This window comes from Hylaeus volcanicus, chromosome 6 (assembly GCF_026283585.1).
Source record: "Hylaeus volcanicus isolate JK05 chromosome 6, UHH_iyHylVolc1.0_haploid, whole genome shotgun sequence".
NCBI classification, from domain to species: Eukaryota; Metazoa; Arthropoda; class Insecta; order Hymenoptera; family Colletidae; genus Hylaeus; species Hylaeus volcanicus.
The window spans coordinates 25,650,958-25,676,078 of record NC_071981.1 but is presented as its reverse complement, the minus strand read 5'-3'; the positions used below and the strand labels follow the sequence as shown (position 1 = coordinate 25,676,078).

The following is a 25,121-nucleotide window of genomic DNA, read 5'->3' as shown; positions in this document are numbered from 1 at the left end:
GAAGGGAAATTAGGGGGAAGTGTGCCAGGAAACGAAGGGAAATTAAAGGGAAATATGGCAAGAAACAAGGGGAAATTAAAGGGAACCGTGGCAAGAAACGATGGGAAATTAAAATATCAACCCAGAAGTTTGGAACGGAATTGATTTTTCACTTTTTGCTGAACTTTTGAAGTTGTTGGGAAGTGTGATGGAGGTGTCATAAAGAGAATGAAAATTGAGTTGTCACCAAGTAGGCACGTTAGTATGCCCCTGATAAATGGCAACCGATGCTAGCCAGTTTGTAGGCCCGGTTGCTACTTCGCAGGCGCAGGTATGCCCCTGTTATGCGGCAACCTTGACTAGCCGCTTTGTCAATTCGGTCGTCGTCTCGAAGTTCCTGCGTGTTCGATTTCACACTGCTACGTTAGATAAAATAATACTAACTTGAAATTCACACGTAGTGCTTATCAGTGCCACTAATTGTTCCACCTAAAAGCTGGTAAGTTTAATTGACGTCGACACAGTGGTGCCAGGTACGCCAATATCCACGTGAAATTCTTGCTGGCACCATTGACCTTTCCATGGTAAACTTCGCTTAACGGTGGATACCAGCATACTCGAAATGCGTATCGTATAGAGCTATGTTCTCTAGTCAACACCATCTAGCAGAAACTTGATCAACTAATAGAACATTTTCACGAAACGTACATCGATAATGTCTGTAGTTTATAAAAATTGTAATAACACGATTTTGGGTTCGATGCCTTGATTACTTCATTACGTACTCCTTTTTATTATAAATCGATACATAGTACTGTTGTTACAGAATAAATTAAATATCCGATCTACTGTCAAAAGCTTTATTACAACAAAAAACAACCATCAACATCAATGATTTTATTTACAAGATTATGAACAAACTAAACTCTCGTATGTGAATGGTTAATCGGATTTCTTTTCTTTGGTTTCTCCTTTATCTAGAAGAGCACTCGTGATGCCAACTTTCTTCAATTCCTCTATGAGCTCTCCGTTTCTGTGCATTTCTAAAAGTATATCGCATCCGCCCACGAATTCACCGTTTATGAATACTTGAGGTATCGTTGGCCAGTTAGAATAATCCTTGATATCTGAATAAAAACAAACATGGTAAATATAGATCTCTTAAACGCTTCAGGCCATAAAAATACCAACTTTGCCTGAGGTTTTCATCCTTAAGTACGTCGTGAGCATCGTATTTTACGTTGTGCATTCTTAATATTTGTACGACAGCATTACTAAAACCACATCTAGGTTCATCTGGAACACCCTTCATGAATACGACTACCTTGTTCTTCTGCAAGAAGAGTAATGAACGTTTTAACGCACGAAACTACTAAACTTAGTCAACTTGTTAGTAATTGAAAATGACAAAATCAATGAAAACTATATTGCTTTTTGACTTCTCGAGAGGTTAGGAAAGAAGAAACATTTCTAAGCCATACACACTTCGCGTAATGAACACAAGATTAATGTACAGTTACGCTACAAAATTGAACATATTCAACATTTCAAGAGATGAAAGATTCGTTGTGTAGCAAAATCAGGAGAAATTTGATTCGAGTGACGATGAAAATATTAATTTACTCACCTTAACGAGGTTAGCAATGTTATCGAGTTTTGTACAGAAATGTCTGACTCCATTGTAGAGTTTAAACGAAATCATTTCTTACACTATTTCTAGGAAGTGACAGTCAAAATTTGATTTTTTTTAATAAGAAAAAAGACGACACGATGGGTTAACCGGTTTACGCATCGATCGTGGATGTAGTCTAGCCTAGGTCGCCATCTAACGGCGGAAGGATGAAACTAAAATTTCTATAGTCGGTCAGCGCCTCTATCCGGAGAACGACCAATTAGTTCCTCCGTTCACTCGTAGATGCCGCCATGTGTATGTTTAAAAAAATTCTTTTTATTATATCCAATAATAAAATTAATCCCGATATCAAAAAATGTGTGACCGAAATATTTATCCTAATTTTATTTTATCATAAATATACGTGTAAGTAAATGCAAACGTGGTGAAAATTCCTCTAAAAATAATGCAGTAAATTTCTGGGAACCAATGTTCGCACTTCCAGAACAAACGTTCTACCAATTTTTAATATTTAATTCTCGTAAAGCTGACATGCAGTTTCCAGGTCCTCGAACGATCGTATTTTCCCCGTGACGTACGGTGAAAAATTATTACTTGGAAAAAAAACTCGTTAACCGATACCGCACGTCCGCTGCACGTGGACGTCTTTTCCGAACCTATGACGTCACAGCGAAATCATGGTCACAGAGACCGATCACCATGGAAACTCGCCGCGTGAACCTACGTAAGAACGCCTACGAGATTTTTAAGTTCGTCCGCTATACGTGGCGCACAGCTTCACGGACAAAGTCCTTGCCATAGGTCGCGGACGAATGCCACGAAAATAGCAACAGGTTAAATGTTGTAAAAATATTCGCGTTTAGAGCGGAAATGCGGGGATCCGCTTTCACCGTCAATCCTCGAGGCTAAAGTACAACATATGAATAACGGTCGATTACTTTTATTCGGATGTGTACGACGGCTAAAAAGAATCGAAGAAGAAAAGACAATGCAATAAGTTATGTTCTAGAACAACCTTCAGATTCTGGATGAACCTCACCCTTTCACCTTGTTTAGATGCGATACGGTTACTAGCACGTTCTATTTTTGTCATTCGGAAAGTAATCGTCTGATAGACTAATATAGACAGTCCAAATAATTAGTCGTTAAATAAATAAATGGAAAGAAAATCCGATTGTAGTAATTAAAGAATTGAAATTGTAATATATCGGCAACAATGCGAGCATAATCGTTGGAGCTAAATTCGATGGTCTTGTTACTCTCGGCTTCTCAATTTACATTGCGAACGGAGTAGGTATATCTCAAGATAAAGCAGGCCTGCCTTTAAACGCGAGCCTTCCGGTGGTTAGACAAAGGATCTATATGTATAATGTAATCGATGTAAGAGCGAAAACTCACGGGAATAGGATCCAACGGACAGCTCTCTCTGGCGGCGAGTGCTGGAATTAAAATTTTCCCTTCGCACGAAACCTTTTACGCGGCGTCGATGAATACTAAAATACGCGTCGTCGCGAAAAGAACCGTCGAGCAAATATTTTTATTTACCACGTCTCATTTGCTTCGTTTGAGAACGCTGGACTGTATTGGTGTTGTTGTTTACAAAAACCAGATAGCATTCTCGCGTTCACTTAACAGAAGGACGGCCTTTCAACGGACGTAGACACTTTTTTCCTATTGCGCAAGACGCAATAGACACGCTCACTCCCGCTGACTCCCGCTACCGCGCGTTCGTTGTTATAGAATTACGCGATGAAGTTCAAAGAAATAAGCTCCACGGCTGTATTCATATTTTCGCAACATAAGAAAAGAGCGAGTTCGAATGCTCGTCGAATACAGCTCGACCAAGTCTATATAGAGCTCTACTCGGTCATTCGGTATAAACTAACTCGCAGTCGTTCGCGTCATTTTTTTAAGAGGCATGTTGGCGAAGCGATAGCGCAGTTTAGGACAATATTACGCAGCGGATGGTACGGTCGCGAAAGAGTATCGGTCTGATCGCCGAGCGTATACGCGTCTCTCCGTCTTCCATGTTCTCTCTCGTACTTTGTAGTCTGGGACCGTTAATGCAGAGAGAACTTGGCGAGGCACTCGTGAATCCTCTTCCACTCTCTATTTCAGTTCCTCCGTCAGCCTCCGCGTTCCTTCCCGTTCTATTTCGTCGTCCATCTCCCTCTAGCCGTATTCGCCCCTACTCTGCTTCCAAGTTCGATCTAGTCTCTCGTTCTTGCCAACGACGCTTTCGTTCCTCCATCCTTTACGAGAGAAGACTCCATCGTCGTTCCCGTATTCTCCTGGTAGGGTTATGGCTAGCCTGGGTTATTGGTAACCGGCCGGTAAACACAAAATTACGTGTCTCCCAGTTTTAATCCGCTACTTTTTAGCACAGTTTCTTGAAAACAAAACAGATACGATAGATTCGGAGTTCTGGGTGATATCGCGCAACGTCGAGGAGCTGCCGATACTGAATTTATCGCAACCGCTTTCTCTTGCCTTTTCGTTCGACCTTTCCGCGATCGAGTTGGCTGGACGTTCTTCGAAGAACGTGCCACTAGAGAGCGAACGAATGAAATAACCGTCTTACAGGTCGGAATCCCGTACTAAAGAAAATATTTGTCTAATTCAAACTAACGCAATTCTTCTCCTCGCGTGGTTAGTCGGATATGTTTCGGTGAAATTTTCTTGGTTCGTCGCGGTGAAATTTTTCTTATCGTTTTCCGAGTGGGTGTTGAATGGTTCGAATAACCGTGAAAAGTATGAGAACGCTTTCGTACGATTCGCAACAGTCACGATGTATGCAACTTTTTAGAAGGACACTTTAACGGAGAATTAAATGAACAATTGAGAAACGCGAATCGAGTAAATGACGTATTCGAAACGTTCTTGGTAATCTGTATAAGAATCGGTAATCATAATTTTGGATTACATATCGGTTAACACTACCACTACTCTGTTATTAACCGCAACAGTTAAGGGTTAAGGTCGTGTGCAAGCCTCGGTTCTCAGAGCGCGTGTCGCGTGCTCTTCAGCATACGGCCCTGATGGCTCGCGCGCCTCGTCATTTGTCCTCGCCCCCCTCACCGCCGCCCCTTGCAGGATACCGTCCAACGCTCGGCAAGCCACTCGATTTTCTTCCCTGCTTCCCCCACCACTTTCGAGCCGATCTCCTGTCTCTGTTTTACCGTCTCACGCGTCGCGTGGCACTCTCTCCCTTCCACTCTCTTTCCTCTCGCAACGCTATTCTCCCTATCTATGTCTCTTTCTATCCTCGTGCCAATTCGCCCGTCCTGTTCGCGTTACTCCATTACGCTTCCTTCCACCTCCGACGCCGGAATTATCGGTCTGTCTCTCTTTCGCATTGTTTTCACCGACTACATCTGAAATCACTGTTTTTTTTTATTTCGAGCAATTAAAACACGAGGATCGAAATAAAATAAATGTTGTTTAACGTTTGCAAAGAAATGGAATACGTTATTTGGTTCATTATACGACGAGGAATTCCTTTTATCGCGTTATAATATTATACATTCATGCACGTATCGTACGCGTTCTAGTCGACATTGGTCGTACAAATTAAAGGTCGAAACGTCGATAGATATTTGAAAAGCTAATGCTAGGTAATGTAGTTTCAAGCCCGATCTCGAAACATGTTTCACCGTAGCGCGATTGTCCTTGTGGAAACGAAGAGTAAATAAATACCTACGTTCGTGTTTGATCGGGCGTAAAAATGGTCGCGAGTATGTAAATCGAAACAGCAGTTTGATCTTCATCTTACGTTACGTAAATTACACTGTCCTCTCCCAGCGTTCAAATTCATCGTGATTCGATCGTACAAAGAAAACGTTTGTCGTCGCTCGTTCGCATCTTCGTCGTTCTTATCGCAGATTCGATATGGGCCACAATAAACGTCAGCGGCTGATAATTTTTTCTCATGTTTCTGGCCGACGCGCGTCGCCATTCTCTCGCGTATACGCTAGAACAGCCAGTCGACCGGTCTGTCTTTTTCTGTTTCATTCCTGTTCGACCTCGAGAGGAATCAGCGTAAGGTTTCTCCCTCTTCGTCGCACGTGCCACGATATGTGTATACTCGCTCTTCGTTCGGAAATCGTTTTCTCCTCGTCGTTCCCGGTAACGTCATTCCTTTTCGCTCTAGCGTTTTGTTTCTCCGTCACAGATGCTCGCCAGTGCCGACAACCTCCCCCACTCGGACTGCCACGCGAGGATAATCGAGACGGCCTAACGAACGCCTGTATTCTTACCTCCTGTTTAGTCCAAATCATTCTCCTAAAGGGCGGTTTTTGCTTAACGTTACATTGCCGCTTTCTATACCGTATACTAGAGCTGAACAATATTTTATCGAAACGATGAATAACGTTCTTCTTTTTGCGCGAGGAAATACATCCATGATCGCGAGAAGCCGATCACGTCAAAGGTTTCGAAACGTTGCAACACTCGATTTTAATATCGCGTCTTCGCTTCGTGAATTCTACTTGAAAAAAGTATGGTTAGTAATCCTACCCGAACGAAATAACATTTGCGTGCGATGTTTATTTACGTAAATTTACGTAAGGTTCGGTGGCAGTTGGAAGGGTGTCGAAATAATTTTTGTAGCGGTGCAACGTTTTCAAGGTGCTCGATAAAGTTGCAGCGTTAGAATTTTGGTATACCTGGGTGTTCGTTCCATGAGTTTCGAGTTTCCTGCGAACAGGAAACCGTATCATTTAGCGTCACCGTGTCCCACGAGTGAAAATGCATTAACTGGCAGTAGCGGCCAACACTGCGGCAAAGTGAAACCCCTCGTCACGGTGTAGTCACGTTAAAGCGAGCCACGCAAAATAGAACAACAATCGTGGACCCGAACATTGTAATCCTGGTAACGTTTCTTTCCGGCTTGTCCCTTGTATTCTCTTTGCGACTGACCTTCGTACATCTCCCAAGCTTCTTCTCGCTTATTAAGCCGAATGCTCACGCGGCTGTTTCTTGCCACGCTGTAGAACAGTCGCCGTTAAGCCGAGAAAAGTAACCGCACTCAAGGCCGAATTACAAGATCCTACGCAATTATTGCGTGTATCGAAATGACTACAGTGCGGGGCAAAACGATAGCTCGATGTTTGCTCTTTTCATTTCGTATAAATAAACGTATCGAAATGCACGCTCAGGTTTATGGAAAAATAACGATACAAAAATCTGCGCAGTTGGGACGCAAATAGTTAATTCGTAACCATGTAAAACAACCACGAAATAATTTCTTTTTATACGTCCGAGAAACAAGTTTAACATTGATGCGATAAGGGCTAACCTTGGCGAAGGGTGCTCCGCGTATTTGACCCATTTCATAAATCGCTGCCCTCGAAATCGAAGCACGAAGTACGAAGAATCTCGATTCTACGTTTTCGTCCTTTTCTCCTGGGTAAAATCACCCTGTCCGTTGAACCATGACTTTCGCCGCACCCTGTACATACATACACCGATGGAGAGCAGAGGAGAGCAAAGAAGAGCGTTGGAAGCGCGACGAAGGAGAAGAGAGACGGAGAAAGCACGGATAGAGTGAAAGGGGCGCGGATAGTCGGGTCGGGACGGGCGGAGGCGGAGGCGGAGGCGGTGGCGGGGGCGGGGGCGCGAGGAGGGAGTGAGGGACAGACGTTCTAGCGTTGTTTGGAACGAGCAAGCTTGGTTCGCGTGGCAAGGGGGGGGGCGGCGGCGGGGGGGCGGAAGGTGGCGCATGGCGGGGAGAACCGATGACGATGGAGGGAGGCTCGTGGGTGGCAGCTGAGCACGGTGTGATAGGGGAAATCAGTCGCGGTTCGAGTACCGCCACGCATGCACGCGAGCTGGTTCGCTCGTTCCTGTAGCTTTTTATTGTCCGTGCGACGACACGGTTCTCTCCGTAACACCGGAGCACCCTGAAAATAAACGCAACAATACGCGTTTCTCGGAATTGATCAAAGCGAATCCCGACCTCCATCCGAAAGTTCCTTAGACCTTTTGAAAGATATAGTAGCCGAGACGCTTGCGCCGTTTCCCGAAGACGGGTAACCGCCGCCGAACCAAGCCAATCGGAAACACCGATGTAAACAGAGAGCAGTTTTTAAACGGTAAAAGAGCGGCGACGGCGGCGCGACGCTCGCTCCCCCTCCCCCACCCGCCCTCCCCCGCCCCACACGCACACACACTCTTCCTCTTTCTTTCTTTCGCGAGGAAAGGACGTTCGAGATAATCTGAGCGAACGTTCCTTCAAGGGGAAAGTCTGTCTTTTGATATACCAGTTTACAATTGTCGCTCAAGAGGATTCCGCGCTGTCGCAGCGTTCACGAGTAAACACGAACAATTGTTCGAATTGCAACAGTGGACTGTGCGATAGTTTCGTGAGAGGTGAAGTGACAAGATTATTTGCCGTGCCAAAGAAGAAAGCACGCGACCGAAAGTAGTGGCTGGAACACGGTGGGGCCAAGATGCTCGACTTCGAACAACAGGCCAATCAAGCACAAGCCCTGGCCTCGCTCGACGAGGACTGGCACCTGCTCGAGGGTGAGCGCACGACCTTCGCAATTTTTCTTCTCTATGCTTTGCATGTTCAACTCGAGCCCGCGACAGGGCAGTGGCGTCGACGCTCTATCGGCGTGCACCTGGTGAAACCTGCGTCGAGCTGGATAGATCTCGTTGACTCTTTCAGGCATGCTCGTTACCACGGGGGACAGAGTGTTCTGAATTCCAAACTAACGACGATACTTTTCCAACTCTGAAACAAACGTAAAGCGATTATATTGCATTAAATGTACAGAAAGTCACAGGTATACAAATTTGACGAGCAATAAATCGATGAAAAATTATACGTAGTACCGTAAATCACGCATTCCATTTAAAGATGTACGACAAATATAGACCAGTACCTAACCTAACCTGGACAGTATTTGTCTTGCCTTAATTCGCTTTGTTACGAAACCGTCTTACCGGGGTCGGATTAGAATGTGTGCTTGCATCGCAAGCGAGAATAAAACTAACAACTAAAGTCGCGTGACGTTGCCGCAAGTTCGAGTGTCGCGCAACTCGAATATTTCTTCGACGATGATTTCGAAAATGATCGTTGAACGCCAGCAGGACGCGACACTTTGTCTCGGTAGCATCCGAACATTCTTTTTATCGAACAGCTGCCTTCCGTGCCAGTCTTTCAATTTTATTGTCCTTTTTTTCTCACCGCACGAACGTCTGGTGCCGCGCGCGTTCACGGCTTTCATTGTGATTTCTTAATACCCACCGAAGAAAAATAATGGCGCAGACGTGAATTTCGCATCGCCTAGTCGGCATCGGCAGCCACTCGACGCCACTGTCCAAATTTATCTTTGCAGCAGTTTCGTTTTATTTTTACGATAAGAATATCTAATTCTGGTTTCGAATACGTATTCAAACTCACGTCGAAATGCAACGTTGCCAGCATTTCGAGGTAGACTCGATATCTAGAATTTGGAATTTCTTCGCGATTCTTTCGACGCGTACACGACACGTTTAAGGAGGAAAGTAGGAAAGTCGGAGAGCTCGAAGAAAGGAAAAGTGAAAGGAACCTGTCGCATTTTCAATTGGAACGTAATGAAATTTCATCGCAAACTGGTATTTTGTAGAACTTTGATTTAGATTTTCAGATCGAGGGAATCGAAAGTGACGTTGGTAAGGAATGTGTAAACATTACGGTGTAACGCGGTGTTCCACAAGTAGGGGCGTAAACTCCTACGGTTGGGAAAAGATGGAGGTGGGGAGGGGCAGAGGAGGAGGGAGGTTGGTTGTTAGACTCTCAGAGACCTCCAGAAAAACGTTTCTACTTTATATTCTTTGGACTAGCGGTGCGAATGAAATATGTAAATTGTATACCTTCGTTAACTAGACTCGATGCTTTAACACTAAACGCGATTACTTTATCTTTCAGAGTAGAAAAAATTGTACAACGACAAAGTAAAAATTGAAAAGTGTCCCGAATATTAAAGTTAGTGACCGTATCTACGTACAGGCCACTTGTCCGTTGCGTTGTACAAGGGCGACACGTCGGCGTCGCGTCGACTCGCATATTGCACGGTGGAAAGCACGACTCGCACCTGTTTCCACAGCACATAAATGTTTGCGGGAACAATATCGTGTTTGGCGATGTCAGGTTCACCTGGCTGCTGTCGCAGGAGCGTGGTTTTTTTACGCCCTGCTCACGGGTGTTCCCAGTAAATCGCTGCCGAATAAGTTTCTGCTTCGGAGACGAGAATTGGACGAGGCGAAGCGTTGCAATTAACGTCATCGTTGTTTACCGAGGTTTCGTGTGCGCCAACAGACACAACTTAAAATACATCTCGCGCCATTGCGGTTAACAACGCTACTTATGGTGTACGATACGCAAAAGAAACGAACCTCTCGAAAGATATCGAGGCATATGCGTACGTTAAAATCGATTTGCAGATAAAAATTGCTTTTAAAATAAAGAAAGTTGGTTGGTCGCCTATTGGTTGAAATACCAACTTTGAACAGCCTCTTGACATCGTGGAATCTAGTAAAAAAACCTTGAGCCTGCCGATTCAAGGAGAAATTTCGATGTTAAGAAATTCTTCCTACTACGTATCTGAACCACTGGAGATGATAAAGAGCGATCTATTTGTAGCGGAACATAGCGTATCTTTGGAACGTTGATTAAACATAAGCTACCGCGAAGAAAGGAATTGTACGCGAAACCGATACTCGTCGAGGCCACCAGCAACTTTCGATGAATCCGCGCTAAAAAAAGAAAGGCAAACGTCTTACAGCAAACAACGTCACGTCTGCCAAGGATTCGACCTTGAATCATTAAAACCAGGAATTCCCTGTCGTGTAACAGCGACTGCGAAATCATCGTTGAAACGCAATCGAGTGAGTTGCAAACGACGCGACGCGGAGAACGGTGACGTGAATTTGGAAAGTTGAAGCGAGGAGGGAGGTACACTGAGATGGAACGTCCGATAGAACAGAGATTCCCAACGGGAGCTATATGGTTCTACGATGGGCCACGCGACATTTCTCGAGGATCAGGTTAGATTTCCTTCGATTTCTGCGTTTTTATGATCGACCAAGTCCACGCTGTAGATTTTTCAGTTTGTCCAAAACTGGCTGTAAAGGAATTACCAGTTAACGAGAAACGCGCTTTACATCCAAGTACCAAAGAGTTCATTTAATAAAAAGCAGGAGCACGGAATGTCCATGGCACCTGTTAAATAGATAAAAGTACCCAGAAACAGTGGTTCCCGCGCTCGCTGTCAGAGGACCAATCCAGCCCATCCCTAACCTACACTTACGTTTGAAATTGATACCATCGGAACAAACCGTTGGATCAAATGTTCGCACACAATTGAAAGTCTATCGAATTGTATGTATCAATTACACGAACCTATCTAATTACGTTAACAAATTGTCAGAAATAAAACAGACCGTAGAAACAAACAGTCGAAATGTCCAGTGTAAACGGTATGATTTTTTTTAGGTTACAATCTAAGAATTATTACATGTAAATACACTTGTCATCCTACACCTAATACTTTCCAATTATTGTAATTAATATTTGAACGATACTTGGGAACGCGGTAAATATAGTGTCGCGAAATATAGACAACGCATCGGTTTGATCAAAGACGGTACTTTATATACCCAGTGACTTTGGTCGTAACGAACGACGAACACACAATGCAAGCTGGGAAACAAACCGTTTCAGGTTTCGCGTTCACGAAAATTTCACGAAAAATTCTTTGACTCCTACAACGCTGCGTGTTCCGTTCCCCTTCCCTCCCCTTTTCCGCCGCGTCCCGCGCCGTTGCCCCGTTTCAGTTACTCCTTTTTGTCCCTGTGTTCTCTCCTTTTGATCATCGTAGCAAACACGGTCCTTTTAACCGAAGGGAAACCAGCCGTTTCAGAAATTAAAGAAAAAAAGAAACAAACGCAAAAAGCCTGCACCGTGCAGAGTATTAGTCGATTCGTAACAGTCGAGCGGACGCGATTCGGATCGAAATCTTTCGGCGTCTTCCGTGAAAATGAAAGAAACGAGTCTTCGATAACGATAGATAGATTTAAATTTCGCGTCGGGTCTGGGTTAGATCTATTTCCGATCGATTCTATCTTTCGTCGAACGTTTGGCAGAAAACGTCACCTCGCACCGCAAAGGGTTAAGCATCGAAACAATGTTACGAAGGAGCCTGCGAGACGCGTCGCGAAGACACGAGTTTTTTTCGTGTGTTTCGTGGTGTATCGAATTTCTAGAATGCCTCGGAACGCTAAGCCGTTCGTAATCCAAGGACAACGAGACAACGACTGTCACCAGCCGGCCGAGTTATCTTTCTCGGATCGACGTTAACGCTGTTACAGTCGGTGGCCAATTTATTATGACGGCGTAACGCGCGTACACGACCGGCCGAGGCGGCGGAGTTGCGAATCGATAAACCGAGTTATAAGGCATTTGGGCATGGCGAGATATCGATTATGTAACGGTGTACACGCGGCGTCGAGAGATGTCCCAAGACGGCTTGTAACGCGACCTGACTCGATGGAAATTAGGATCATCGTGGACGATCGATGGATGTTACATATTGGATCGAGGGTACAGTCAACCACTTTACCGACTGTAACACTTTCGAGAAAGACGTTAACGCGTCTGGTCGTTTGTATCCTAATTGTTTGATCGGGAGGCGCGATACTACGATATATCGTTAGAATTCGGTCCTAAAAGACAACCACACGCGCCGCCTAGAAACGGGTGCGACATCTAGAAACTTGACGAGAAACTAAAGGGGATGGCATATGGCGTCTCATTATTGCTCCGAAAGGACAGAGATTAACGCCGGTCCGACGCTCTCGTCTAGCGTTGGTCAAGGAAGACGGGGCCTGAAGAAGAAATAAGAACAATTTTTCAACAGGTCATCGATTTGTAAAGGCATTGACCTAATTGCCAAGTCAGGGACACGTCGAGCATTTGCAGCTACGTTTCGACCGTTGTACCCGTTCGTCCCAAGGACCACCAGCCCGCGAGTTCGTTCACTTCTCGCTCCTCGTCGATACCATCTACCATCCAACGTACACGTATCCCTGAATCTTGCAGCTGAGAGACGGCACATAGACACGCTTCTTTTCTTTTTTTTTTAATAGATCTTTCAAAACGCGTAGCTTCGATACTTGCAAGTAGACCGCGAATGTTTATGTAATTATGTAAAGTGAAAATGTGGCAAAGCGTACAAGGATGCCCGCGAATGCAAAAATAATATAAAACATCAACGATAAAATACACGTTACGCTGTTTAGGAGACGAGCCATACTTTCGTTTGAATCTTAATTCTTACATCCGCAGTCTACTTACAAGGAAACATATATTTTCTAACCTTCTAAGAAAATAGTAAAACCGTCGGAAGAGTTATCACGGAAACGTCAGCGTCAGAGTCGAATGTTAATTTTAAATATCGATTAATTACGATTCGCGAGACGAACCAGGCAACGGGGGCAGAGCCAGCCTCTCTTTCGATCGAAAGCAGAGGTAAACGCTAGAGGAAAAAGGTCTCGTGCTATAACGAGGTCTAACTTTCTACGCTCGTCTTTTGCTTCGCTAGTGCAACGACGCACCTGTGATCTGGAATGTTCTGGTAAAACGGAGGCCTATCTACTTTCTTCCCAGAGCATTCCTCCTAGCACACCCAGCGCCACAAATAAAATCGTTAAAAAATAATCGAAAGAGAAAAATTGTTCGACTATGATAAATTTTGATTGCAGCGCGCGCATCATCGTCGAGCATCGAAAGGGCCGAATTTTCGATGAGGTGGGCAACGATCGTCTTTCCCGGCAGCGGGAAACTGTTTGTACCATTCGTGCCGGTGAATTTTCATCGCGTGCCAAGATTTAAAATGCATCTGTTCCAGCGTGACTCGGCTATACCCGGCCGTTCGTCGACCTGAAACGTTTTGATGAAAAAAATGCAAACGCAGGGAGCGAGGCAGAGAGAAAGTGAGGATAGAGACGACGTTCTCGGGTCGTGCAGAGCACTGCGGCAGAAAACTGGTCCAGGTGCAAGCTCGATACTCCCGGAGAGCGTGATTTGCGTTGAATATTCGCCAACTGAAACTCTTTATCCCGCTGCGAAACGAAATAAGGAATTTTCGTGTTTTTTTTTTTTTGTCACGTCCACACGCGTTCTCCCCTTCTTCTGGCTACGGTCATTTCTCGTACGGTATTTTAATTAGACGCTTATAGTATGTATCAATCATACGATTAGAGTATAAAAATAGGTAAATTTTCCAAGACCTTTTAAGACTGTACATTCGAGTAGATTCGAGAGATCGCGAAATGGTATTTGAAGTAATTCCAAGCATTTACTGCGAATGGCTAGCCCCTGCTAAAGGGACGAAGTTTCGGGCCGCCCCCGCTGGCGAATACGATCGATCAGACGGCCCTGTTTAGCCTCGAAGAACGCTGAAATCTCCTCGACACTGTTCACCGATGAATTCCAGCAATCTTCTCTGATAAGTAGAGAAAATAACTTTGTATTTACCGCGCTGATATGTAAGGAAAGAATAAAGATAAAAATGTGACGTTTTTTCTGCTTGTTCCTATCATTATAAGCGATAACTTTGCCGAGTTTCAAATCGTTTCATCGATTTTCATCGGGGTTACAAAAAAAGAAAGTAACCGATCGAAATAATTCTACGTATTTTCCCATTTAAAACTTTCGAAGGTTTGGGGTACGCGTCAATGTTAAAATTGGGTGCTAAAGTTTTGCAGGAATTGTTTTTCACGCATTTTCAACGCAGATTCGGATGGCTAGTGGCGCCCAAATGGTTAAAAATGGATACGAGTTTCCGAAGCACGTCCAGCGATAACGACACGAAATCGCGACTCTTGTGCACGTCCAGGTGTGCGGAGAGTTTTCCCTTAACGATCGGTGTTAGACTCGCGATAAGAAGGTGTTTACGCGGCGCGGATCGTGCACGAAGCGTAATAAAATCGAATGAAAGTTGCGGTCCGCACGTCGTCCGAGAGATGTATCGTAATATCGTCGGCCGGACCAAACCTCGGGATGGGATCGATATTACGCGCGCTTCTCTCTTTGGATAGAGGTCGGGGCTCGATAGTAATTCGGTGTTTTACGATGTTGATCGACCCGTCGACATAATTACGTGACCGAGCTAGCGGCGTTTACGTATATGCTTGACGCCTAATTAATTCCATCGGACCGACGAACTCTCGAGTGTCTTTTCCGACGTCGACATTTTCACAACTTCCATGTTTCGCGTTAGTACAACCAGGGGGAGTGGGCGAGAGTGAAAATGGAACAAAAATTTTAAATTGTTTTACATTTTAGCGTTAAGAAAAGATTCTCGATACGCTAGGAATGTTGTAGTTTTTTTTTTTGCTTCAACGCTACATTTATTAGGGGCAAAGATTAATTTTGCACGTTTACGTTCAACCGTTTGTAGCTGTAGGTGCGTGTACCCTCTCGTACGATTGCAGGAAAACGGTATATATCGTAAACGGTATAGATTTTTTTTTCTTTTTTTTTTCAAATAAATGGCAAGTTTCGCTTAAAATGGCGCGGTATCAATTTCCGAACAGGACAAGAGATGGTCGAAAAGCGTGGTACGTATTTGCGTGTAAAACATCGTTAAAACGTTCACGGCTATTTTATTAATCGTAAAGGAACGTTAGGTTGTAGATGGGTTTAGAGCCAAGCCATCGCGTTCGAGTATCTCCGAGTTTACGAGGAGTATGCCGAAGTCGGGCCGTAGTAGGTCGATGCGATTGATTGCTAACTGCGAGCGTTATGCACGTGGCCCCAGCAGTACGCACGTGAACGCCCTACCGATGCAAATGTAATTATGAATTCGCTTTGACGTTGTAAAAGGTACGCCGTTGGAGAACTACGTGTCTTATTAGTCCCAGAGACGGTTAATACAGAAGCCATGGTAGCCATCGAACGCGACCCATCGATCACGCACGACGAAGCGAACGATGGAGTTAAAGTCCAGAGAGTTCTGCTACCTCGATTGTTTCGCATCGATTAGAACGTTCCTCGAAATTAAAGTCAAACAACTTGTCATTCTACTTGTCAAGTTCTACTTGTTCGATAAGGGTCGCGAAATACAATCGCGATATTTCGGGTGATGTAACAGGGTGATACAGCCTGTATATCTGCTACACGTATACGTCGCTGAATCCGAACCGAGTTACACGCCCTCGGGTTACGCCATTGACCCAACTTCGGGACCCTCGTTTTCATTAATCCTTTCAACATCGGCCCCCTTCGTCTCTCATCCACCTCGCGGACCTTTGTAGACAACCCATTTATTCATCGATTCGATGGTGCGAAATATAAATAGACTCCTGTTGGCCATCGAGAACTCTAGCATCCCGCGGCAAACACCCTCCTCACTCGTTAACCTAACATTTATCAATTCATCATTTGCGATCTTGAAATCATTTCGAAAAATATCGTTCAAGAAATTTCGTTTACCCTATCGGATTCGACGTAAAAAGTAGCAAAGGAATATCTTCTGGCGCTTCTTCGTTATCCACCACCGTGTAATCATTGTATCGTACTGCACTTATTTATAGACACCCCGTGTAATCGAACCTTGTAATTTGTGCTTGTTCCGTCTTATTTTCCCTACCGCAACCAGTTCTAGCCATATAATAACACGTCGCGTAAACGATCATCGTTGACATCGCAAGGTAAAACGTACAAGTTAATTCATTATAAAATAGAATGTTTCACGCGCAGCTCGACCCAATCGATAAAACGTATACCCTCTTTACGACATAACCAGTGTCGATTAAAGCCTGGTTTTACTCGCGTAATCGAATAAAGATACGAATTACGCGTGAATAGTTAAGTAATCCAGTTCCGAGTTCGTTAACGTACCAATAATTATTTGTATCGATTTGATTTACGAATCTTCAAAGGTCTACTAGATCCCCTATCAGACTTAATTCTTTCGAATATATCCTTGCCAACGTTAACCCTTTGGTCGATTCACGCCACTCGGCTTTCGATTCTTTTCTTGTAATATTGTACCGTTCCTAGTGTTGTATAAATTTTAAATATGCGGAGTTAACTCACCAGTCAACGATATTCTGATTTTTACGACGCATGATTTAGTAGACAGAGGTAGATAGAGTATCGCGTTTTCCTTTCTCTTTCTAACAATGAAATAGGCAGACCTATGTCTCCCCTGCTCTATCTATAATATCTCCATCTATCGAAACTCCTCCTTTCAGCATATCTTTATATGATACGATTCGAAAATACAGACGATCTTTGGCGTAAACGTATGGCGTATGGTTTGCACACGGTATCGTCGAGAGGATTTTTCGCGCTGCAGCGTAACAGGCGGATCTTTAATTTTCGAGTCGGAGTACGACAGATACCGTAACTCGTGCCAGTAGAGACGGGGCCCCCTCCACGATATCGATCGCGGCCTCGTGCGTCGTCGTAACGTTTCGGGGATCGTCGCGATCGCGTCGCTCCTGGGGCACCGACAGGTGCGTAGGCTGGGGTCAGGGGCCCGGTCTCACTTTAATTCACGGACAAGGTCCGTCGAAACGGTGTCACGGCTGCCTTTCGAAACTGTATCGACCCTGCAATTTATCCTATCTACGTTATACGTTTTCCGTCGTTGGTGTCCAACGGTGGAACCAGACCTCCTTGGTATCTTCGCTAACTACAAATATTGGTTCGGATAAAGAGGCTCGGGTTTTTTCACGTTAATTCAGACCGAGACGGCGAAGAATGAAAGCGTCGATAACGAACATTTAAAGAGCACCGTTTCCTAGTTTCGTAGGTTTCGATTCTCTGTTTAATCATCGAGTTATTTCGAATAAGAAATGTAAATGAATACGATAACGTAAAAGTAAAGCCTGATTTGAAATTTCAAACGGTAGGATGATGATACCTTAACGACTTTGAATAGCCAATTAATCTCGTCTCAACGCAGTGCAGTTTCGCTGACTTTTCGCGTAGCCTAGCGTTTCGATTAACCGGTCAGTTCCGCATTGTTCGTACCTCCATTGTCGATGACACGATCTAACAATTAGCTGAGTCACTGTGCTCCTGGCAGGTAGTCAATCATCGTTCAGAATTGCGAGGCAGACGTGAAACGACTCCGCGCGGACGCTGCGACGTTCCTGTTTCCTTTATCGTCGACTCTTTTGACTAACTGTATCGGCATGTTACGGTGCGCGTAGCCGACCGCGACTGGGTCAACCGTAGAATAACGAGATATGAAATCAAATTTTATTACTATGTTTTTATTAATATCGTAAATACCAGTGTTTGCGGAGCCGACTGCGTGCACGATACACTTAATTTGCATGAATTTACATTGAAAGTAAGCGAACGATAAGTGACAAGAAAGTTAGCGTCAAGCCCTGGGTCCGAGTAATTACTTTCTGGCCAAACGATGCGGCGTCTCGTTAGACCGTATCAACTCCCCTGGTTGGTCTCTTTGAAAATTGCCAGAGAGACACCCCTCCGTTGGACGTTTCTTCCATTCTGGACGCGGATAACTCGCGACTGACACGATTCCCTGTCCGGATCTTGTGTTACGTTAATTGTCAGTGACGCACGGACGTGACGAAACAACGGTCCATTTAATTATGACGGAGGCACGGCTCGGTGAAAGGCGCGCCAAAAGTCCGTAATGTGCAACGCTCCGACGCTAAATAAGTCCTGGCCAGGCAAGGAGGACTCTCGCGTTACTCGACCTGCCACTATTTTCGCGACGTGTTATTGCATCGGAATGCACCACGCGAAACCACCTACCTCTATCGTTCCCAGTGGGATCCGATTCGACGTGTGCCGGGGATTGTCGATCGATTCGATACCCCGTCAGAGGAGAATCTGGGGGATATTAGCGGATTTCATTCGTTAACGATGAATAGCAAAGTTTGTTGGTTGCGAGGAGAATACAGATTACGGCTGGTTACGTTCTTATTAGACGATTGGTTCATTTTTCGGTCGAGAAGCTGTTAGAAAGCTCCCGCTCGCTGTTACACGGAGGATGCAAGAGCCGGTGCAAAGAGGATTTCGCAGGGATGGAGGGAGGTGGGAGATGGGAGGTGGGGGGTGAAGGAGGAGGAGGAGGATTATTCAAATCCGGCTTAAAAGCCGTTTCAGCGGAGGCACCGATACGCCGTGTCACCGCCACCCCTTCGTCCCACGTGTCCTCCTCCCCTCGCTCACAAACCGCCCGCGGATCTCCTAAGAACAACAGTCGAAAGGAGTCAAGGTCGTCGTCTCGGGCTGCCATGCCGTTCGCGCCTCTCGCGTTCACTGCGTAAACCTATTTCTTTGTCACGTAATAATTCCTGGTTCGCAATCAACGAAACTTGTCGAGACAATAATATACGGAGTTGCGTGTAAAGATCAAAATATAGAATTATACGGCTGCTGTCGATTGGAGGTCGAACGACTGGGACTGGGATCGTCCAGACGGTGAAAGAGCGTCGCGAAAGTAGGGCCAAGCATGTTCGAGTTGTTCGATAATGTAATATTTTATATTTATTCGAATTTTATGAATAAACTTCCCTTTATTCGTATAAAATGTTACCTGGTTTGTTGCAACCTGTGCGTTATTGTCAACACACTTCACGGCGCAGTTAAATTCTGCGTAATAACATCGCGTCGAATTTACGTAAGGATAAACGCAGAAGCTTGGCCCCCTCGTTCGACGTGCACATTCCTCGCCGGAGAACGTACAAGTCGGAATCGTTCCGACGAAACCTACGACTTTCACTCTCGTCAAAAATATCCCTGCCACGTGGTTTCCTCGAAACGGAACGAGCAACCTATCGAGACCTCGACCGGATCCCCTAAAAATTTCGTTCTGTTTCTTCGCGCTGCAAAATATGTACATTTCCAACAAAATTCATTTAAAATTCGTCCTACGATCGAAAATAAACGGACGGAACTTTAATTGTTTATCTTTTTCGCGGCGCAGTCACCTCTAACGCGTGCCAAGGACGAAGCGTTCCGTGTGGTGCAATCGAGTAACGCGTTGTCGCAAAAGATACGGCACTGCTCCGAAGAAAGTAGTTTCCTCGAGAGTGGTGTGAAGTCGTTTGTACGCCTGTGTTGCGCTGTGACCCAGAAACCCACTTTCTTACCGAATTAAAAGCGACATCACCGACCGTACCGCGGCTTCAACTAGATACGTTCGACCAAATAGATTCCCGTTATCGCGTACACCAGTTGGGAAATACCTAGATAATACATTTTTAAACTATCATCGAGTCACGTATGAAACGAATCATCGGAAAAACGTATAAATAAATAAACGTTTCTAGAGTGAAAAGAGTAAAGGCACAAAATTAATTTCTGCCTAACCTAATCTAACGCCTACAATTGCGAACGGTCGTTATTAATTGTACACGGCCAAAGTATCGTTTAGCCCGGTTTCGAGGAGGATGTTAATCGATGGCGCATCAGATGGTGAACCCGAGGGATCGAGATCTAACTGTACGCGCTCGCGGACGTCGAGCAAGGACAAAGAGGGAAGTGGATAGGTGAAATAAGAATGTCGGGCACCACACTGGTTGGGAAATAAATTGTGACGTAGCTTGGCATCGAGATCGAAAGAGACACGCAGAAACGAGCTCATCCACAAGCACGACACACCACGGACGCTGGAGAAACGAACAACCTAACCACGTTGTCTAATTCTTCGCACGGCCTGGTTTCACGACAGCCGTCGCGATAGCCGTGGGACGTTGTCTTCGGACGGGTTCCGTTTCGCGTGCATTTCGAAGGCGTGTCGAAATCGATCGCTCAAACAAACGCCAACGGTCGCGTCGACGTTATTTCGTTTAGACACTTTAGTGCAAGTATTTACATATTACAGATAGGTGTAGATGGCATTAAGACAGGTTCGAATACAATCCAGACTTTGTAGTCTCGTTGTCAGTTGGAATGTATGCCTTACGGCTCAATTTAGATGACGTAACGTTGACGGATTACCTTGAGAAATTATTATTATTAATATATAACATAATATAATACAGACTATATTACGACTATATTGAAAACAGGCATGGCGCACTGGTGGTCGGTCGAGTGACTAGCGATTTAGTCAAACAGCGACGTGTTTTGGGGGACGCGGAAACAGGGGTCGATGGCGTAGCGCAAGCTTTTGCCAGCGCATAGTTCGGTTGATTTACGATCCTGGAGCAGGCCAGTTTCCGAGTGAAATTATTGTCCCGTTTAATCGCGCCTTCCAGACGAAGAAGTCGAACGTCGTTCAGAGGGGGAAAACAACGGGTAAGAGATGTTGTAAATTGCTAGGTAGCCAGGTAGTTTGTCAACTGCAAGATAATCCTGCGGTGACACCGTCGCGATCCGCGATTACCAACTGCTTCTAGGTCACTTGGAACCGTGGATAATTTCTATTATCCGGCTTCTGCCGGCAATAACCGTTTTGCTTCTAGAAAACGAAGCGGTCGCGTAGCTCGAACGCGAGCACGCAGGACTTTCACATTCCCAACATTTTGAAATGTTTCATTGCACGCGTCGTCTGCCGAGAGAATCGATACCTTTCTGTAAAATGTTTCTTCGTCTTTTGATTCCTCGGTTTAAAAACGGGTCTCTTTCGTACAAATATCGTTACGAGTTTGTACGATCCGAAATCGGGACCCTTGATTCGACAGTCGAGTGAGCGCTTCACACACCGAGCCATCGGATACTACTATATGTATACGACCAAAATTTACTTTGATCAAATGAATGGGTTAAAACGTTCTCTAAATAAACGTCCGTTTAATGAGAGTTTCAAAGGTCTTCGTAGTGCGACTCGTCGGCAAAACATCATCGCGTTGCGTAACACGAACGATAAGGGAATTTTTTAGCTAAACGATACACCGAGGTCGTTGCTCTGGATCAAAACATATCGACGGCTCGTCCAATAGGGGACAACTGGCAAGAACAGAAGAAACGTCGCGTAAAAGGAAGATTGAAATTCGTCGATATTCCGCGGAAACGTAGACGGTAATCGAGTTTTAATCATCGATTAACCTTCGAGACCTAGCGGGCGTTGGAACTGTGTTTTATTGTCTATCAGCGATAAGTGGGTCACGCTGGAATCGCTTCCCTCGACAATTTTCCCGCTCTTATAGTTTGCCTAGTCCCGGGAGCTAATACGTAATCCATGTAGGCGCGATGTTGTTCCTTCTGTATTCGCGTTATATGTATATATGTATATATATAAAAATAAATGTGGAATAAATAAAAACAATTAATTCGGATTGGTAATATCCTCGTCGCGAAAGTATCTGCTTCGGGTCCGAATAGAAATAGAAGCCGCGAAGAAGGTAAATGGAAGAACAGCGAGGAAAAATGAAGACCGAGTTATGCGAATGCTGCGAATGCTCCGAATGGTTGGAGATAGCTCGAGGAACGAAGAATTAGTCGAGGTGGAGAGTTCGGAGTCGTAACGAGTCAAAGAACCAGTCTAGGCGTAGGTAGCTTATGGCAGATTAGCGTATCGAACGGCAGGCAAACCGACGAATCGTTACGAGAAAGAAGATTCTGTATTTGCAAGTGACATAGGCGACCATCGATAGACGGTGGCGCCACCTAAGATGAAAAAGCACAAGTAAAGAATAAGCAACGTTTGACGTGTCCATCGGCACGATATAGATAAATATCTGACTAGAATATTTCGCATAGTCTTTTTGTCTTAACGTTGATATTTATGGGATTGGAAGCCAGGGCCGACTTAACAGCATCGCGAGCCCCCAGCGTGGGCATAGGTTAATACGGCACTGTTGGAAGCGATTCTCCGGTGCTAAAGGCTTAAGTTCGGATGGGCAACGGGTGGGGGCGGTTGCACGCTCGCGTGCCAGCGAGACATACGTAAAGCGCGGTTGTGACGCGGTCAGGTTAGGCCTCCCCGTGTCGCGAAACACAAGCGGCACACGATCGACGTTCTCATAATCTACATCTGCCAAGCCGGTCGGGTTAATTGAATGAAATTGTTAAGCGGCTCCGCCTTGGACCTTGGACGATTCGGGAGCAATTTCATTCCTACTTTTAAATTGTTCATATCTGCGGGCCGGGAGTAGCATTAACGAATTAATATTCGTGTGCGTAACACGGACCATTTTACGAAGAATTTCTCGATGACGAATGCAACGTTGTTACTAAATGCATGAAACGTACAGTACAGTAAAGGGCTGACCTCGAATATGTAGGTATTTCGGAAGCACGAAAAGGTATTATAGGCGATGTCCCAAGGAAGACAACCGAACCGAAAAAAGGATTAGTTTGGAAGAAAATACAGAAAAGCTTTGGGCACTTTTGGTTCGATCGGTTCTTCCGTTCGAGTTGGCCAAGCGTTTATTCCGGCGTTTACGCGACACGAGTTGTCGTCTGATAATCGTAATTGAAATTCAAAGGCGAACGGAAATTTGTTTGTCGAGAGTTTTGGCCGAGTGCAGCAAAGCGAGGTGATTCGAAATGGTGCGTACAAAGCTCCCGACCCTTTTTGATCTTACGCAGTCGAGACACAAAGACGATCCCTTTTAAGCGGAGGACTGGGATTTTTCTCTTAGCGGGGTGTGCCAATCTCAATGGCGGGGGATATAATAGAAGGGTGCAGAATTACTTACGTTCGATAATGGTCTTTTTTTCTTCTTTCTCTTCGGTCTGGCTACGCGATCGATATTGTTTTATTTCACTGGACGCGCACCGACGAGACCTTTTTCTTTTCTATTTAATTTATTCCGCCGCTCTCCTCTTCCCCTCCCGCAGACTACTCGCGTCCACTCGAAACGCATTAAACGTTCGATTCGAGCGGGGCTTTTGTTACGAAACTGTCTCTCGGTAATTAAGTGCAAACGTAAACAGCGGCTACGGAGACGGATATTTTTAGAAATTCGAACATCTATGGATAGTGGTTGTCCGAGAAGTAATACACGGATATTTCGCTAAAGGAAATGATTCAACTGTTGCTGGAGAGGGACACACCGTTCCTTGGTTGTCGCGGATCTACTCGTTTGCATATATCCGAGGAAGGCACCACTTTCACTATCCGTATGGAAATTGTATCCATGGTTGGATACAATGAGTAAACGGCAAGGATTCGATATATAATTAAAGAAACCTCTCGAAATTCCCTAACCGATACAGAGTTCCACGATGGTGCTTTCCTAAACACCGAAAATAGAATCGGTTCTTATTTCAGAACAGATTACCAGAAGCACGAACCGATGCGAGAAACTGGAAACCATGGAAACGATCGAATAGCAGAGATGGCCGTGTCGATGGGGCTACCGTTATACTCTTACTCGAATGACCCATAATAAACTTGACCGATCCAATCAATTTGCTGTGTTGTTTCGGTCATTTTCGAAATTATGGAAGCTCGGATGTAAATAATTATTTCTAAAACCGTTGCCGAAATATGACCGTTATAAATGTTTTTTTTTTCCTTCAACAAAGGGTCACTTGTATCGCATTTCGTAGAACCGTTTTGTCTCAGAGCCCAGCTGCGTTTACTTTGCAGTTCGAGCCACAACACTCCCCGCCCGCTCTCCTACTGTTGACTTTCAGAGCAATCGGACTTTGTGTCTGCGACGAAAGGATACATTCCGTTGGTAAACATACCGTATAGCAGCAAATCGGAAAACATGAGTCTCGGTTTGTACGATTTCAGTCCACAATTTCTAAACCGTGTCGTAGAATTGAAAAATCGAAGCTTAATGCTTTCTATTTACGTTATAGGAGGCGATGATGTAAAACCACGTAAAATAACAAACGCGTACGCTTACACAAATATTCATTCGCGTGAAAATTCCCTCGTTCGAACGACGACGATCCAACTTTCTTTCTCTTCCTCCAGTTTCATGAAAGATAAGTGCCAAAGCGTCGACGGATCCTCCGTGTAAAAAGCTAGTTGAGCGTCGCTGGATCGCGCGCATTGAATATCACTCTTATCGAACAAGAATCGTCACGTATGGACGCGTTTACGTCGCAGACGGCTCAACAGCGCCACGCGTCCATCGAGAGAATTAACTGTAGTTTTCACGCAGCTCAAAGAACGTGTCGCTTGGCGTCCCTCGATGACGACCGCTCCGAGTCGACGACGAGGCTCGATGCGAAGGATACACGTGCTTCGTGTAAACACGCACACACGCGTCTTCACAGTATGTCCCTTCTACTCGAGCGGGCAAGAGGCGTCCGGGAAGTAGGGAGTTCCAAAGATAGCGTTGCAATTGCTTTCGAACCCTTTCGAGTGTCACGTTTATTTCCAAGTACAGTACGAAACTCATTCCTTCCTCGACGGATTCGAAATTAGGTTACGCTTTAACGTTTCGAATGACGGTCGCGAGTCGAAGCTTTCGAGCTTAGTTTCGGTATGCGCAAAGGATTCCTTTTCGCATCGAAAACACTTTTCAAATTTTCAAATCGGTTGGCAAATTATCGTCGGTAATTTAATTTTCCCTTGATTAACCTCGGCGACTCTAAGCAAATCAATGTTGATTTTTGAGC

At 45.0% G+C, this 25,121-nt stretch overlaps 2 protein-coding genes across 2 annotated transcripts in view; one reads left to right on the top strand and one right to left on the bottom strand.

The window, feature by feature from the left end:
• Positions 1-825: 825 nt before the first annotated feature.
• Positions 826-1,812, bottom strand: LOC128877778 (glutaredoxin-related protein 5, mitochondrial). The gene is made up of 3 exons (XM_054125281.1): positions 1,607-1,812; positions 1,171-1,312; positions 826-1,106 (listed from the first exon to the last, which is right to left on the bottom strand). The coding sequence occupies exons 1-3, from the start codon at positions 1,679-1,681 to the stop codon at positions 922-924; spliced, it is 402 nt and encodes a 133-aa protein (XP_053981256.1). The 5' UTR covers positions 1,682-1,812; the 3' UTR covers positions 826-921.
• A 1,200-nt stretch (positions 1,813-3,012) lies between these two features.
• LOC128877777 (uncharacterized) overlaps positions 3,013-25,121 on the top strand; it is a 68,199-nt gene continuing 46,090 nt past the window's right edge. Inside the window, exon 1 of the mRNA XM_054125278.1 lies at positions 3,013-8,137. Within this exon, the coding sequence (XP_053981253.1) occupies positions 8,062-8,137 (76 nt within the window). The 5' untranslated portion in view covers positions 3,013-8,061. The remainder of the gene's footprint in view (positions 8,138-25,121) is intronic.